This window comes from Podarcis bocagei (assembly GCF_964188305.1).
Source record: "Podarcis bocagei genome assembly, chromosome: 17".
Lineage (NCBI taxonomy): Eukaryota > Metazoa > Chordata > Lepidosauria > Squamata > Lacertidae > Podarcis > Podarcis bocagei.
The window spans coordinates 20,905,168-20,921,007 of NC_138143.1; the positions used below are offsets into that span (position 1 = coordinate 20,905,168).

At 43.6% G+C, this 15,840-nt stretch overlaps 1 protein-coding gene across 1 annotated transcript in view; it reads right to left on the bottom strand.

The window, feature by feature from the left end:
* Positions 1-5,146: 5,146 nt before the first annotated feature.
* Positions 5,147-15,840, bottom strand: part of SPATA6L (spermatogenesis associated 6 like) — a 26,856-nt gene continuing 16,162 nt past the window's right edge. The window contains 5 exon segments of the mRNA XM_081177133.1: positions 5,147-5,324; positions 7,646-7,764; positions 9,867-9,960; positions 11,427-11,602; positions 14,385-14,428. Coding sequence (XP_081033259.1) covers positions 7,663-7,764; positions 9,867-9,960; positions 11,427-11,602; positions 14,385-14,428 — 416 coding nt within the window. The 3' untranslated portion in view covers positions 5,147-5,324; positions 7,646-7,662.

Genomic DNA, 15,840 nt, shown 5'->3' on the forward strand with positions numbered 1-15,840 from the left:
ACAGATGACACAGACAGCATAGCAAGATCAATCGGAAATGCCCTAAAAGTAGGCAGAGGTGGGTGAGTGTTCCAAATGCAAGAGCAGAAAGAGGAAGCTCTGGGTCACGTGCATGGTTTACACTGCACCCCATTGGCCAGATCGAACCCAACATCGAGGGACCTACCAATCGGGTGTTGTGGCTAACCAATCCAACCCACCCACAACACAGGAGGTCGGTCTCCAGGTCTCACCACAACACGTGCCCTCTTTTAGGAAGGACATGATTTCTCATCTTATTCAACGTAGTGAGTGTAGGAGAACTTTGTGTCATGGTTCCAAGTGCCCATCAGATGAAAAGCCAATTCCGCTTCCTCAGTTTGTGCTCTCCTTCCAGTTCTAAGGTCTGGTGGTGAGGGACCACATTTTGACCACAGCAGCCAAGCTCCCTTCCCCAGCCCCCCTTTCCCCGTTGGCCTGGTAAAATGGCGAAATGAGCCAGTTATGAAGCTGTAACCCAGGGCTGGAAGCAACGGGCTGAAGAAAGCATGCTGTTCAGCCAACTTCATGAACCACCTCCCATTAATCCAGTGGAGGAGATTGGATGGTCTTGCTCTTCTTCAAAGCAAAACAGTTCATTGCTATGGTCTACTCTGGCTTGATCTGTGTCCGAATGGCTCAACACAGGTCACCTTCCTTTTTCTTGCAATACTCAAATGTGAGTAATTTAAAGAAGAAAAAGCTATATTTACTATTTCCCTTTGCATTCTCTGCTCAGTGACACATCAAAATAAGAGAGATGGGTCTTAATTTGCATCTCCAATTAAAAGTGACCCTGCTGATGAATTAGATTGACACCAAAAAGAAGGCACTTTTTAGCGGTAGTAGCAACCCACCTCAGCCCACGAACTGCACATGGTCTTTAGGTTCTCAGTTATTTTCTGCTTGAGCTATTGCTCACTCATTTTCAGGGCAAAATCCTGACACAGGCAGGGAAGGCAGGCAGGCAAGCAGATATTTCTGCTTCCTCCCTTAGCATATTCTAGAAATCTGGGTGTGAATCGAGAGCCCCGCTTTGCGATGTGGAATTTTACTCCTTCCAAGGTTAAGTAACTCGACTGATTGTAATGAATTGGAGACTACAGTCCGATGTCTGTTCAGTGTGGAGTATCAGAGCGGAAATAAAGAGGCCGGCCATCACATTAAGCTTTCTATTTCTATAAATCTTCCCCTACAAGGTGCTAAGGGTGGGCGATCATTCAAAGCAGCAATTTGAAGAGAAAATTGCTTTGATCCTCTTCCAACTGTTGAGACATAACTTTTGTCTTAGCAATTTGCTGTAAATAAGGCATTAGCCTGGTCCAAGGTCATTATTTTCTTTTTCCAACACAGGGTGTGCCAAGCTATAAGCCTGCTGGGAAGCTGGACCTTCTGAATCTTAAAAACCTTTCTACTTAATCCCAGGTGTGGGATGGGCTGTGGCTATTTAGCAATAAGAAAAAATGCATTCTCTACATGCACTGCTGTTTTTACTGTTTTACTGTTATTTCACATATGCTGGCAACAGGTTTCAGGACTAAGTCTTGCCCAATTTAAATCCTTGAATGCACCCCTGCAGTAGTCATAAGATCATAGTTCTAGCCTAAATCCCAGTGTTGCCAACATGTTGCCCTATATTTCTGAAATTTTTATCCCATATAAACAGGAATGGGGGGGGGGGATAAGCTTAATTCTGTTTGCATTTTAATGATCTTAATTCAAAGCAATATGCAAACTGAAACACCATTGTCCTTTGAAATCTGCGGTTCTTGGATCTTGTGGAGCAGTTTGTATCTATTAGGAGAAAATGCATTAAAAAAAATCCATATAATATTGAAAATAATATACAAAAATGTTTTTGTGTGCATCCCAAATCTGTTACAGCAGCAAGGCTCCACAGGATGCTTTGAAAGTTTATAGTTTCTTCTAATAAAGCACTGGAACTGTGGTTTTTGGCATCCTTCTTTGGCATGCCTGCATCAAACCACTCACACTTGCCCTCCTCTGGGCCTGTGGATCAGGGCAGTCATTCCTTATGTTTTTGAGGAGCAATGCATCAAACAGAAATATAACAAATTTCAATGCGGCTATTTCAGCTTTGCTCATCTAGGACTAATAGCGCAATTCAATGTGTGCAGACTGCGACCATTTGAGTTCGATTTTTACTTCATTTATCTATTAAATTTATATCCTGCTCTTCATCACGAGACCCCAGGGTGGTTCACAGAATGCAAGGCAAGATAAAAATGCAAGTAAATAATTGAAAGAAAACAGTGAAACAATAACACACACACTATAAAAGGTACATATTAAAAGGCTATAGAATATTAATCAGGCAAAGGTCTGGTTGAAGAGGAATGTTTTCGCCTGGCGCCTAAAAATATATAATGAAGGTGCCAACTGAACTTCCCTGAGGAGAGCATTCCTCAAACAGGGAGCCACTAAAGAGAAGGCCCCGTTCTTGTGTTGCCACTCCCTGGACCTCATGTGGAGGAGGCACACGAAGAAGGGCCTCAGAGGATGAACACAGAGTCCAGGACAACTCATACGGGCCCTTGAGGTATTGCAGTCCTGAGCCATTTAAGGCTTTATAGGTCAGAACCAGCACTTTGAATTGGGCCCCAAAACTAATTGGCAGCCAATGTAGTCAGACCAGGAAAGCCCAAAATTGTTGAGTTCTTTTTTAAAGGAAACCACAAAAAACTAGAATTTTTGATGACTTGCCTAAGATCCAGGACAAAGCTCCGCCTTTCAGAAATTCCCCTAGGTCACCAATTCCACCTTTGAAATCCCAGGAATGTATGGCAGACCTAGTTGATGGAACAGGCTTACTTGCAGGCAAGTATGTATAAGATTGCAGACTGAATCTGATTTAAGAATGAACCATTTAATTTACTCGAAAGCAAGCAGCAGGGTAAGTTATAAAGGTAAAGGACCCCGGACAGTTAAAGGCGACTAGAGAGTGCGGTGCTCATCTCGCTTTCGGGGCAAGGGAGCTGGTGTTTGTCCACAGGCAGCTTTCGGGGTCATGTGGCCAGCAGAACTAAACCACTTCTGGTGCAACGGGACACCGTGACGGAAGCCAGAGAGCACAGAAACGCTGTTTACCTTCCCACCGGAGTGGTACCTATTTATCTACTTGCGCTGGTGTGCTTTTGAACTGCCAGGTTGGCAGGAGCTGGGACAGAGCAAGAGGAGCTCACCACCATAGAGCGGATTAAAACTGCCGACCTTGGGCAAGCCCAAGAGGCTCAGTGGTTTAGACCAAAGCGCCACCTGCATCCCTTAGGATAAGTTATATATTATACCAAAAGGCCATTCCCATGTGGATGGTTCACATGGCAGGAATTTATATTTCAGTGTCTTGATTGCACTCATCAATGCATTCAAGATGTGAACACACATGTAAGTTGCACTGATGAATGCAGTAAAGGCATTTAAACATGGTAGGGGTTTTGAACAGCAACCACATGTAGCAAGTTACATTTAATTGGCTGTATCTGCAGAACTTAAAAGATAAAACATTAATATTTCAAATTGCTCAGTGCTTCTAAGGGGAGAGAAGGATGTTCGCCACACAGTCGGTGGCTGTGAAATAGTAATGAGTTCATCATTGCTATAGAAAAGAGATTAGTTGAACTTCTGGCTAGCTCCTGATTAATTCATGCATTTAAGTTTGCAAATCCTGGGAAATATCTCATGGTAGTCTGCTAAAACAAAGTCAAATCAGAAATGTCTGCTTTAGAGGATGAGGAATAACGTAGATGAAAAATGCAGATTTAAAATACGACGACGACAGAGCTAGCAAGCTGGAGTTAGGATTCACTCCATTTCTACTGAAAGATACTACATTTTCCAGCTGAGCATCAGTCATAAATTAAACAGGTGCATCTTCAACAGCATGGAGATGCTGTCATAAATTTCTACATTTTATACAACAGTGAAAGGCACTGAGCCTCTGTACGGGAAAAAGAGGCAGTTCTGTTCCTTTCCGCAATGGGACAAGCAAGAGCTGCATCCTTTGTATTTAATGTAAACATTTTTTAAAAGAAAAATGTAAATAGCAGCCTGAATCATCAGGATCACAGCAGGACTTGAGGAGGGTTTTGCCTATGACACCAAACTAGGAGGGGCAGCTAATGCCGCTGAAGACAGAATCAAGATTCAAAATGACCTTAACAGATTGGAGACCTGAGTCCAAAATAACAGAATAATAATAATAATAATAATAATAATAATAATAATAATAATAATAATAAATTATTTATTTATATCCCACCCTTCCCAGCCATAACCGGGCTCAGGGTGGCTAACACAAAAATATAAATACATTAAAACATAAAATTCAGCAATCGACTGAAATACAGATTAAAATCAGATTAAAATCAAACAAGATCAGAAGGCAACCCACAAATTATTGGGAACCTTAGGTATTCAGCAGGCTCAGCTATTTATATGAGCTGGTGAGATGAGTTAGAGAGGCCTCTTATATATAGGGTCTTGTAGGAAAAGAGGGGTCAGAGTGGGCCCCAACCAAAGGCCTGGCGGAACAGCTCTGTCTTGCAGGCCCTGCAGAAAGATGTCAAGTCCCGCAGGGCCCTAGTCTCTTGTGGCAGGGTGTTCCACCAGGCAGGTCAAGGCCAGTCTAACCTCCTTGAGGCCCTGAATTTCAGTAGGGGCAAATGTAACATCCTACACTTAGGTGGGAAGAACCAGCTGCACGAATATAAATGGCGAGGGATTTATGCTGCCTACCAGCAGAAATACCCCTGGCAGTAGCATCCTCTTACCTGTAATTTGGGTGGGCGGAGTCTGCAGAACTGGGCGGAGCCAGGAGAGGTCTGCTCAGTGGACCTTGAATTTATCCTAGAGTGGTTCTTCAAAGTTTGCTGTGCATCTTACCAGCACGAAACCAAACTCTTTCCCCACTCCTTTATTCAATTCAAAATGGTATTCGCTTCCAAATTTCTAAAACTAAGCTTTACACTGAGGACACAGTCCTGAGTGGTAACATAATTCCAAGTAGGTTTTTCATGGAAAATACTTTCAGCAGCCAAAATCTTAAAGAAGTATATAGCACCATCAATAGGACCATGACATCAACCCACAATAAGCTGATAGGCTTGCACTTGTTTGAAAATGTATAAATCAAACCTTTAATCAGCACTACAATACAGAGTGTTGTTTTCAAACCAATTTAGACATAACATCACACAGAAAATAAACCATTCATCAGTTAGCTCTAGAACAAAAATCTTGCCAGCAATGGGTCTTCAGGTCGATATCCCAAGGCTGCTGTATTCTTTCTGGAAAAAAGGCGTTAAATTGTCTGTTACTACAGGATGGGGGAAACTGATAAAATATTACAGAGAAACGTCATGCTTGGACAAACCCGTATATCCTCTTCTATTTTTGTTTTTGTTTTGCAAGGGAACTGTAACATCATTGCTCTGAATGCAGTTCTTCAATGAAGACTGCAAGCTAAGCATCAGTTAATCGTTTTATTTGTACGCTGTTAAAACCATGCTCAAGGCGGCTTACAATATATAAGAAATTACGTAAGTACAAACATAATAGTTATTATGGGATTGTCTGATGAGTTTTGCACAAACACAGTGATTTCTCAGCTCGGTTACTTACCATAGAAGTTACGTAAAAGAGGAGACTGCTTCACTTATTTCCAGTTGTGCTAGGGTTAGACTCTGGGGCAGTGAGAATTATCTGCCAGCTAGCCAGAGGTAACAATGACAACTGAATCACTGGGTTAATGATTGGGATCTACAGTTAAGTAGAGACTGCAGGAGGGGAGAGATTCTGCGGGAGGGGAGAGTCTCTTTTTATATCACAAGAATCTCTCACTCTCTTAATGCTGCAAGGGATCTTTTTGTGATGTAAAAAGAGAGAGTTACAAGCCATAAGCAATAAATAAAACATCAAAAAGCACACAACCAAATTAAACTATTTCCACAAAAAATTGTAAGATCCAAAACAAAAATACAAAAACTATCAACAGCAACAACCTTGCACCTCCCTTCCGCCTAAATAACACCCCAGGCAATGAATCTGCTCAGGGAGCCAGTCTTTCAGGACTCACAGCCAAGGCCCTCAAGGTGGTGTAAACACTATTTTATTTTTAAAAATCCATATTCTAGATAAGTAGTTTTCAATTGTCCAGTTTCAGGGACCCTTATTAACAATCTACAGTGGTACCTTGGGTTACATATGCTTCAGGTTACATGCGCTTCAGGTTACAGACTCCGTTAACTCAGAAACAGTGCTTCAGGTTAAGAACTTTGCTTCAGGATGAGAAGAGAAATTGTGCTCCGGCGGTGCGGCAGCAGCAGGAGGCCCCATTAGCTAAAGTGGTGTTTCAGGTTAAGAACAGTTTCAGGTTAAGTACAGACCTCCGGAACGAATTAAGTACTTAACCCGAGGTACCACTGTATTGTAGAAAACCTTCTGCACATCTACCGGTACTTAAGAATTTTCACCTTTTACCATGGATTCTGGGGCATGCATCCATTTATAGTTTGCGAAAGGTGCTAGCCAGTCCTGTTTATTTCAGTCATTCATTCATTTATAATAAATTTTATATGCTGCTTTTCTGGACACACAAAAGGAGAGGGGAAAGGCAGCAAGAAGAAATTCCGATGAAAGAAGAATGGCAGACGAAATTAATGGACTATGCAGAATTGGACAAAATGAAAATAAGGATTCGAAACCTGCGAGACCGGAGATTTACAGAAGATTGGAAGAAGTATATGAATTACTTGAAGAGCAACTGTAATCAACAAATTACGCTAGTAGTTGTGTTACAAAATAGAAAAAGATAAGAGATATTGGTTATGAGATTGAAATGTAATAGGAAAAATTAAGAAATGCATACTAAGAGATTAGACTGGAAAATTTTCAGTCAGGGCTGATGGAAGTCAAAAAAATTGAATAAGATGTAAAAGTATGTTTAATTACTGTTGAAAATGATATGTTAAAAACTAATAAAAATATATATATATTAAAAAAAGGAGAGGGGAGAAGAGGCTGAGGGGACACTGCACAAGGGAGGGTGTTTGAAAAAGGGTGAGAGGCTGCCAGCTCTGCAGGCAAGGGGTGACTTAACTGGGCTCCTGAGCCCCACAGGGGTGCCGCAGAAAGAATGTAGTCGGTTAAAGGAGCCGTGGACTCAGAAAGGCTGAAAACCTCTGACTTAACAGATTCAATAACAGATTCAAGTTACAAGAAAGGAGAGCTCAACTAAACACCAGGAAGAACTTTCGGACAGTGAGACAGTGTGGAAGGTGGTGGAAGCTGCAGGGCTTCCCCATTGCCAGTCTGGGTTTCTTGCATGCTCTTTAAATGAATGGCGGAACACGAGGGACAACAGCATCTTCATAGCAGAGCACCAGACAGGTCCTAGCAATAAGCCAGATACCATTGCAATCACTCTCATCCTGCCTGACCCACGTCGGTGTGAGAATTGCACCTTACGGGGCCTGGAATGCTGTTGTAATAGTTTATCCTACCAATTTGTAGCAGGCTTTATATAACCTTCCCAGTGCTTTTTTTTAACCTTCTGAAATAGACCAGTCCAATAAATTGAGAGAGAAGGAGGTGGCTTTATGCAGCATACCTTGCCAATGACAGCAGTTACAAGCAGTATCTTTGTTCCGTTGAGTCACACAGTGGGGAACTCCTCAAAGAGATGGACCTTCTTTCAAGGACATCATCAATTTCGGAATCAGTGGCTCCCTGCAAAATAGTTGCCCCGTTAAACCTGGGTTGTTCATCGTCATCAGCGCTGCTAAATGTGCCTGGCTGAAAACAAATATATCAGCTGTTCTAGGAGAATTAAAATAAGCTTGTCGCTGCACGTTTGGGAACAACTGAAGTATGGCACTGTCCTCTAGCTCTGTTGGTCAAAGTACCTTTCTATTAAGGTTCATTAGAAGAATGTGTCATCTTGGAGAGACAACAGCAAGTGATGTCACTTTGGGTTAACTCACATGGATCTGTGTCTCCATCATGGGAGCTTTGAAATTAGTGAGTGAAAGCAGTTTCTGATTTAAACAAGGCATAACATTGAGATCCTGGAGGGGGAGATGAATGGCCACAAAAAATTATGAGCAGAAAAAAATGCTTTTCGGTAGAGTTAAATCAGGGGTGGGGAATTCCCCGTCCACAAGATGGATGTGGACCACAACTTGATTTCATCAGGCCCTTGCGGTCCCCTTCCAGCCATCAGATGTTTGGCAGAGAAGATATAGGGCTCTGATGTCCCAGAGAGTGCACACCTGCAGCTCCTTCCTCTGCAAGACAACCAAAGCAGGGGGGGGAAGGCTCAGTAGAGGCACATTTATGTTCCTTGCAAGGTGCAAAAAGTGCCTATGGGTTTTGCAACTGTGTGCATGCAATTTTCAGGATACACTTGCATTTTGAAGTTTGAGGCATTGCATATCTGCAAAGAAAAAAATTGCAATTCAAATATGCACTGAACTTATTTGCATACTTCTGCTGTGATTATTTTGCATAGTTGGGGGAAATGAAGGCTGTTTGAGGAGCTTTCTGCTTGTTTAAAACCATAGAATTGTAGAGCTGGAAGAGACCACAAGGGTCATGTAGCCCAACCCCTGGCAATGCAGGAAACTTTTGCCCAGTGTAGGGCCCGCAACCCTGAGATTAAGTGTCTCATGCTTTACCAACTGAGCTTGTTTGTTTTAATAATTATTGATAACCCACAAGCTATGTGAATTACCCAACTGACTGATCTTGGCAATATCCAAGGCTTCCTGAATAGGCAAAAGTGTCACAACCTCTTTAGCTGCTGTAGGCTTTAGCTGCTGAGGTCATAAAGGACTGGCGTATCTTGAGCCAGGCTTTGGGTCTTGCATTCGGCAGCTTGGGAAAGGAACACAGAAGTTTAAAGCCCAAAGCAGATGTTACTCTAGATGGGCAGCTGCTGAAAACAGCATGCACATATCAACTTCCCCACCTGCCCGCACAACATCTGTTGTCATTCACCTAATGTCCCTTCAACATTCAAATGTGGGCAAGAACCGGCCTTGTCATTTTCCACATGGAACTGTTGCCACCGCGTACTCTCAAGATGGTCCCACGCTCATAATCCACATGAACAATCCTCATCCATCTGGTTGGGTCATTTAAACGCCACAAAACCCACATAGAAGCCATTCATAGAAAAACGGCTGCCACGTAACTATGGGAACATCTAAAAGGACACAGGATCTAGGCAAAGCGATGAGTCTTTGTCTCCCATTATCAGCAGCCAATGAAATTGAGGGGGTGGGGAGGGGTGGGATGTCATGTCGCAGAGCTAAGTTGCAGTACATAGAGAGACAGAACTAGGCGTGTTGCTGCCATTTTTGATGGTACCCACTGATCAGAGAAACATCTAGATTGGCCCCGAGCAACTTTGGCTAAAACTTTAAACCACAACTCCGCTCAGTTAATGAGTGTTGACTAGGGTTGCCATATTCCCAAAAGCAAAAATCCGGACAAAGTCATTGACCTTTGTTGACATCTCCCAAAAAAATCCGCCCCAACGCCATTTTGACAGTCCGATTCCCAGACGTATGGCAGCCCCAGTGTTGACTGAAATGTTTTGATTTAATAGAGATAAATAAGTCGACAGAATTGTTACACGAATGACAAGTCCCATCATCCCTGACCTTTGGCCCTGCCTGCTGGAAGCTGGAGACCAATCCATATGGAAGACCACAGTATATCTACTCCTGTTTTATATGTAAAGCCATATAAGGCTTTATAGGACTTCACTCTTGCAACTGGAGTGAGAGGAATCAATAACAGTTCTGCTTAAAGCACATCATACTTACAAAGGATAGTCTTTGTATGGCCTCGTCTGAAGTTAGAAGGTTTTTCACTCTCTCGTTAATCTCTTCCCAGCTTGAATTCGGGCTGGAATATATCCTGAAAAAAAATGTCAGGGGACATTTTTGTGATTTCTCTCCATATAGTCCTATCACATAACGCAAGTAATGTCAAGTAGCGACCAGTTCCTAGTTCCACTCCCCACCATCACAGAAGCCCTCTGAACCTCTTTTACGGCTGTGAAATTAGGCAGCCAGAGAATGGTTTCAACCTCTGACCTCTATGTTCTGCAAGTTAGGACCAAGAGACACCCGTAGAATGACTCTCCTTGCTACTACGAACAACAAATGAAACGGTTCCGCAGAGGAGGCCAACTTTTGCCAAAGTGCTGACTATGAACCCAAAGTATCTCTTTGACAAAGCAATGGCAAAGGAATCCAAATATATGGAATTCTCTCAGATCTTCTTAGCTATTTTTATACCACAAGGTCAGGATTGTTTATGGGGCCTGCCTGGAACATAGCTCCTATTCTTCTTAATCTCTCCTGATCAGCATCATTGCATTGCGTTCTCCAGTCAGCATGAAAAAGAAGCAGAGAACTGTCACTTAAACCTGTCACAAGGAAGAAACTCTGGATGTTAATAATTCTCCAGAGATCCCCCATCAAGCCTCAAATAAAGTGTTGTGTGAAAAGCACTTTAGCACCTTCTGCATTCAATCGCCACCACTCCTATTTTTTATTATTCAAAGAAATTATTCTACCTCCTGCCTAACAAAAGACTCTAGGATGGCTCGCAATTTTTTAAAATTCGCAGTGAAAAGAACAGTCCTCCACAACCACCAAAAAGCAAACAAGTCACTATACAAATTTGCAAAGCCAGCAAATTAAATTTAAAAAACAAATACTGCCCAAAGGCCTTAGGAAATGCAAAAATTGTCTTTTTAGCAACACAACGTCAGCAAGGTGGATGCCTGCCAAATTAAAGTGAGGTGGATGCTCTGCAATCCAGGTGGCATCACCAAAAATTTGGTATTCAGAGACCTACCACTTCAGATACCAGTCTCTGTGGCTAGCAGCCATTGATGACCATATCCTCCATGAACTAAGGCCTTGGCCTCACTTAGGAGCCTGGAAACCACACTCCCAGGTTTCCATGGGCCCCATCCAAGCAGCCCATGCTGTGGTTGAAATTTTCTGTTGCCAACTCCTCCATGTCACCCAGCAGACAGGTTGGGTGGAGATACTGGCCAATGATCGGGTAGCCCAAAGGTCAGAACGTTGACCTATGCTGCACCAAACCCCAATAACTTGTAATCAAAGCTGTGGCTGTTTTTAACTCAAGCCTGTCCCTGATGGCCATTGGTACCATACACTTATCTCTCTAGATTTGTATAGTGGCATTAGAAATTTGACAGCCCCGTAGGGTTGGCAGCTGATCCTGGGAAATAGGATGGCAAATAAGAACAGCAACATCGGCCACCGCGACTGACTTCCAGGAATTTCCGAGGCAGGCGTGCCTAGACATGCTGGCCGCCTGTCACTTAAGTATCTAGGAATGGTCACCTGTGTTGAGGAGACGCCCACCGCGCACATGGGCTTGGTGATCGGTAGCGCTTTGAGGAGTCAGATGAAGGTTTGTGGCAAAGAGAAAGAGAGTAATCAAAATCAATAGGCTCCCTTGTTTCAAGTGATGATGAACCAGGATCCAAGCTGTATTGCATATCCAGCTCTCTGGTTACCTGTGGAGAAAGGAAGAGTTTTATTTATTATTATTTCACAACATTCATATACCACTTGATTGTAAAGATAAAGACAAACAGCCAAATGACAAAGTAATAATTCCGAGGAATATGGACCCCTCCTCCAGCTGTGTGTTAGTGGGCAGAGGCAAAAAGGGTTTAAGGGATGTAGGGTTTCAGTTTGGATGATGTAAGCAAGGAAATCGTTTGGAGAACCATGTGGGCTGGCTGGGACAGGCAGAGAGCTTGGCTGATTTCTCTGTTCCGAGACTCAAGCCTCTTCTGCTTTTTGGAGAAGCAAGAGACCCTCTTGGGACATGAATGCTCTGAACTTTCTCCATCTAGACCCAGGTTGTATATATGTGTAAATAAACCATATATCATAAAGGTGTCATAGTCTCCACTGTCCAAAAGGAAACACAGACCCTGGGAAGCATGCTTGGTACCCCTGGAATCGTGCACTGCCTGGAGACAGGAGTGGTGTGTAACAATAGGTAAAAGGTAAAGGACCCGTGGACAGTTAAGTCCAGTCAAAGGCGACTATGGGGTGTGGTGCTCATCTTGCTTTCAGGCCAAGGGAGCTATTGCCACACGGAGGACCGTGACAAATGCCAGAGCACATGGAAATGCCGTTTACCTTCCCGCTGCAGACGTACCTATGTATCTACTCATGCTGGTATGCTTTTGAACTGCTAGGTTGGCAGGAGCTGGTAAAGAGCAATAGCAGCTCACCCTGTCACGGGGATTCGAACTGCCAACCTTCCGATCAGCAAGCCCAAGAGGCTCAGTGGTTTAGACCACAGCGCCACCCGTGTCCCTCCAACTTGATTGTAATAAAATTACCACTTGATTGTAATAAAACCTTAAAGCAGTTTTCCAGGAGTTGGGATGTCTATAAAGGGAGAGAACTCCAAGGACCCCCTAGAGGATGCATTTCCCGTCAACAAGATAAGGGTAAATATCATTTCCTGTACTTCAGATATATGTTTCTACCACTTCCAGAACAAGCGCTTGTGTCACAAAGTCAATTCAATCTCCTTTCTCGGCATAGAAAAGAGTGTGTCGTACACATGGATCAGAACGCAACGCAGGTAACAAAACATAGGAGGAGGTACGTTGGATTAACATCACAAAGTCCAAGTCTACCACACCAATACTCTGTGTCCATCCCCCAACCCCCCACCATCAGAAACCAGTCTTTGCTTATGAGGAAGGGGAGGCACACATGAAAGATTACCTCTGTAACAAACCAGACCAAGGCTGTTTATGGCTTGAAGAATAAACCTGGCACTCTGAATTGTGCTCTGAAGAGAAACTGGGAGCTACTGCAGATCCCTCTGTGCACACATTTAGTGCTTCTCTTGGTGTGCTCATGCTAGTCAGCAGGCTGCCACGTTTTGAACAATGTGAAAACTTCCAAACTGTCTTCCAAAGGGAGGCCCATGGAATGTGACCATAGTTCAGACCAGAAGTTGCCAAGGCGTGTGTCCAAATAGCCAGGTTTTCAAACTTGCTGATCAAGCGACAGTGGTAAAATGCACTCTTGGGCCATGGCTGCCAACTTAAGATGCCAGGACTGATACTGGGTCTAGAAACAGCACCAAACCATGAGGTTGGATCATTCAGGGAGGGTGCAGTCCTATTTTAGCTCAATCGGATCTCCCTGTTAGGATTCTTGCTCCGTGTTTGCAGTCATGAGATTGTTGTCTATCACATGACGGTGTATGTTTTCATTCCACAAAGTGGGAAGTGATGAAGAAAGATGTTTTGTACTACTGTGTTCTGGAATGTAGGACTATTGTCCTTTGTTTCTTTCTCTTTGCTGTCTAATGAGAAAGAGGCAGGAGCTAAGTCAGAATGCTCTGAGGGTAAAGGTAAAGGTAAAGGGACCCATGGCCGTTAGGTCCAGTCGCAGACGACTCTCGGGTTGCGGCACTCATCTCACATTACTGGTTGAGGGAGCTGGCGTACAGCTTCCGGGTCATGTGGCCAGCACGACTAAGCCGCTTCTGGCGAACAAGAGCAGCGCACGGAAACGCCATTTACCTTCCCGCCAGATCTCTGAACTGTACATAAGGTAAAGAGAACCCTGACCATTAGGTCCAGTCATGGCCGACTCTGGGGTTGCGTCACTCATCTCCCTCATCCGAAGGAGGCGGCATACAGCCGGTCATGTGGCCAGCATGACTAAGCCGCTTCTGGCAAACCAGAGAAGTGCACAGAAACGCTGTTTACCTTCCTGCCGGAGCGGTACCTATTTATCTACTTGCACTTTGACGTACTTTCGAACTGCTAGGTTGGCAGGAGCAGGGACCGAGCAACGGGAGCTCACCCTGTCGTGGGGATTCGAACCGCCAACCTTCTGATCGGCAGGCCCTAGGCTCTGTGGTTTAACCCACAGCGCCACCCGCGTCCCTTGAACAGTACATAGTTTGCACTAAATAAAACCTGTAAAAGACAGGTCGGAGTTCTGGCTGTTTACTCGCGAGCAACCACCTACAGATCTGACAATTCTTCACAGGGAATGACAGTTCAGAAGTATGATTGCTGGCTTATATCCGAACCAGCTTTACACACCTTTTAGTGCAGAGTAAAGCATGCCTTGTGGAAAGTTACATGAACTGTGTGCCCTTGCCAGACACCGATAAATAGCCTTTTCCCCTCAAGTATTTCTCATTCCCTAACCTCAAGCACTACCATGGCAAGCATCTAGTCTTATTAAAGTCATACACCCAATAACCTAACCAGCAAATGATGCTACAGAATCCACTTCTTAAATTACCTTTGCTGCCGGGCAAGCAGACTTCCAGCTATCGTACGATAACGCTGCAAGAAATAAAAAATAAAAGAATCAATTCTGAAGAATTAAAACAATGCCTATAGTTGCATGTATCACATATGGAAAGAGGGCTGAGGAAAGATGCAATGATGGTTTCATATGGTTTGTTGGTTTGTCAACACAATTTCTAATATAGAACAGAAACAAGCAAACAAAATAGATTCGCTGCTTTGCCTCCAACTGTTTCACGGGCCCTGCCATCCATCCATATATGTAGCTCGCCCAGCCAGTCTGCTCACAGGAACTGTCAATTCCCAAGCACATCAACAGCAGTAATCTTTGCAGGTGTGTTTAACAGGTGCAGATTACACAAATGTAAAAAACGGGTGGTGATATCTGGAAGGAGCAGCCTTTGCCCTAAAAGTTCCTTCTTCTAATCACAGGATGTTTGAAACGAGCTGTGGTTATGCTGGAGAAAGGGAAAGCACTCTGCACATTCTCAAAGGTACTGCCTTCATCCCCCAACCTCACAAACATATAAAAGCACAAAGAACTAACCGGGCCCACTAAATCTGGAACTGCCTCTGAATACAGCTGAATACATTGGGTTGTTCTTGTTTTTATTTTGATTATGTCTTCTGTGTGTTTTGTATCGTGATTTTATCCTGTGAACCACCCTGAGACCTGCGGGTATAGGGCGGTATAAAAAATGTACTACAGTGGTGCCCCGCAAGACGAATGCCTCGCAAGACGAAAAACCCGCTAGACGAAAGGGTTTTCCGTTTTTCGATGCGCTTCGCAAGACGAATTTCCCTATGGGCTTGCTTCACAAAACGAAAAAGTCTTGCGAGTCTTGCGATTTTTTTTGCTTCCCCCCCCCCTTTTTCTAAGCCGCTAAGCCGCTAATAGCCTTTTAGCCGCTAATCCGCTAAGCCTTTAATAGCCGCTAAACCGCTAAGCCGCTAATAGGGTTGCTTCGCAAGACGAAAAAAACGCTAGACGAAGAGACTCGCGGAACGGATTAATTTCGTCTTGCGAGGCACCACTGTACAGTCGTACCTTGGTTTTTGAACAGCTTAGTTCTCGAACGTTTTGGCTCTCAAACGCTGCAAACCCGGAAGTGACTGTTCCAGTTTGCAAACTATTTTTGGAAGCCGAACGTCCGACAGGGCTTCCGATTGGCTGCAGGAACTTCCTGAAGCCAATCAGAAGCCGCACCTTGGTTTCTGAACGTTTTGGAAGTCAAACGGACTTCCAGAACGGATTCCATTCGACTTCCAAGGTATGACTGTAATAATAATAATAATAATAATAATAATAATAATAATAATAATAATAATACAAAATGTATTAGTATCTTATGTACTAAACTACTCAGCAGTGTTGTGCTGGAGAATTCCTTTACCCCAGCGGCAAATGAAAGGGTGAAAACTGCAACTTATAACATGATCTGAAATCC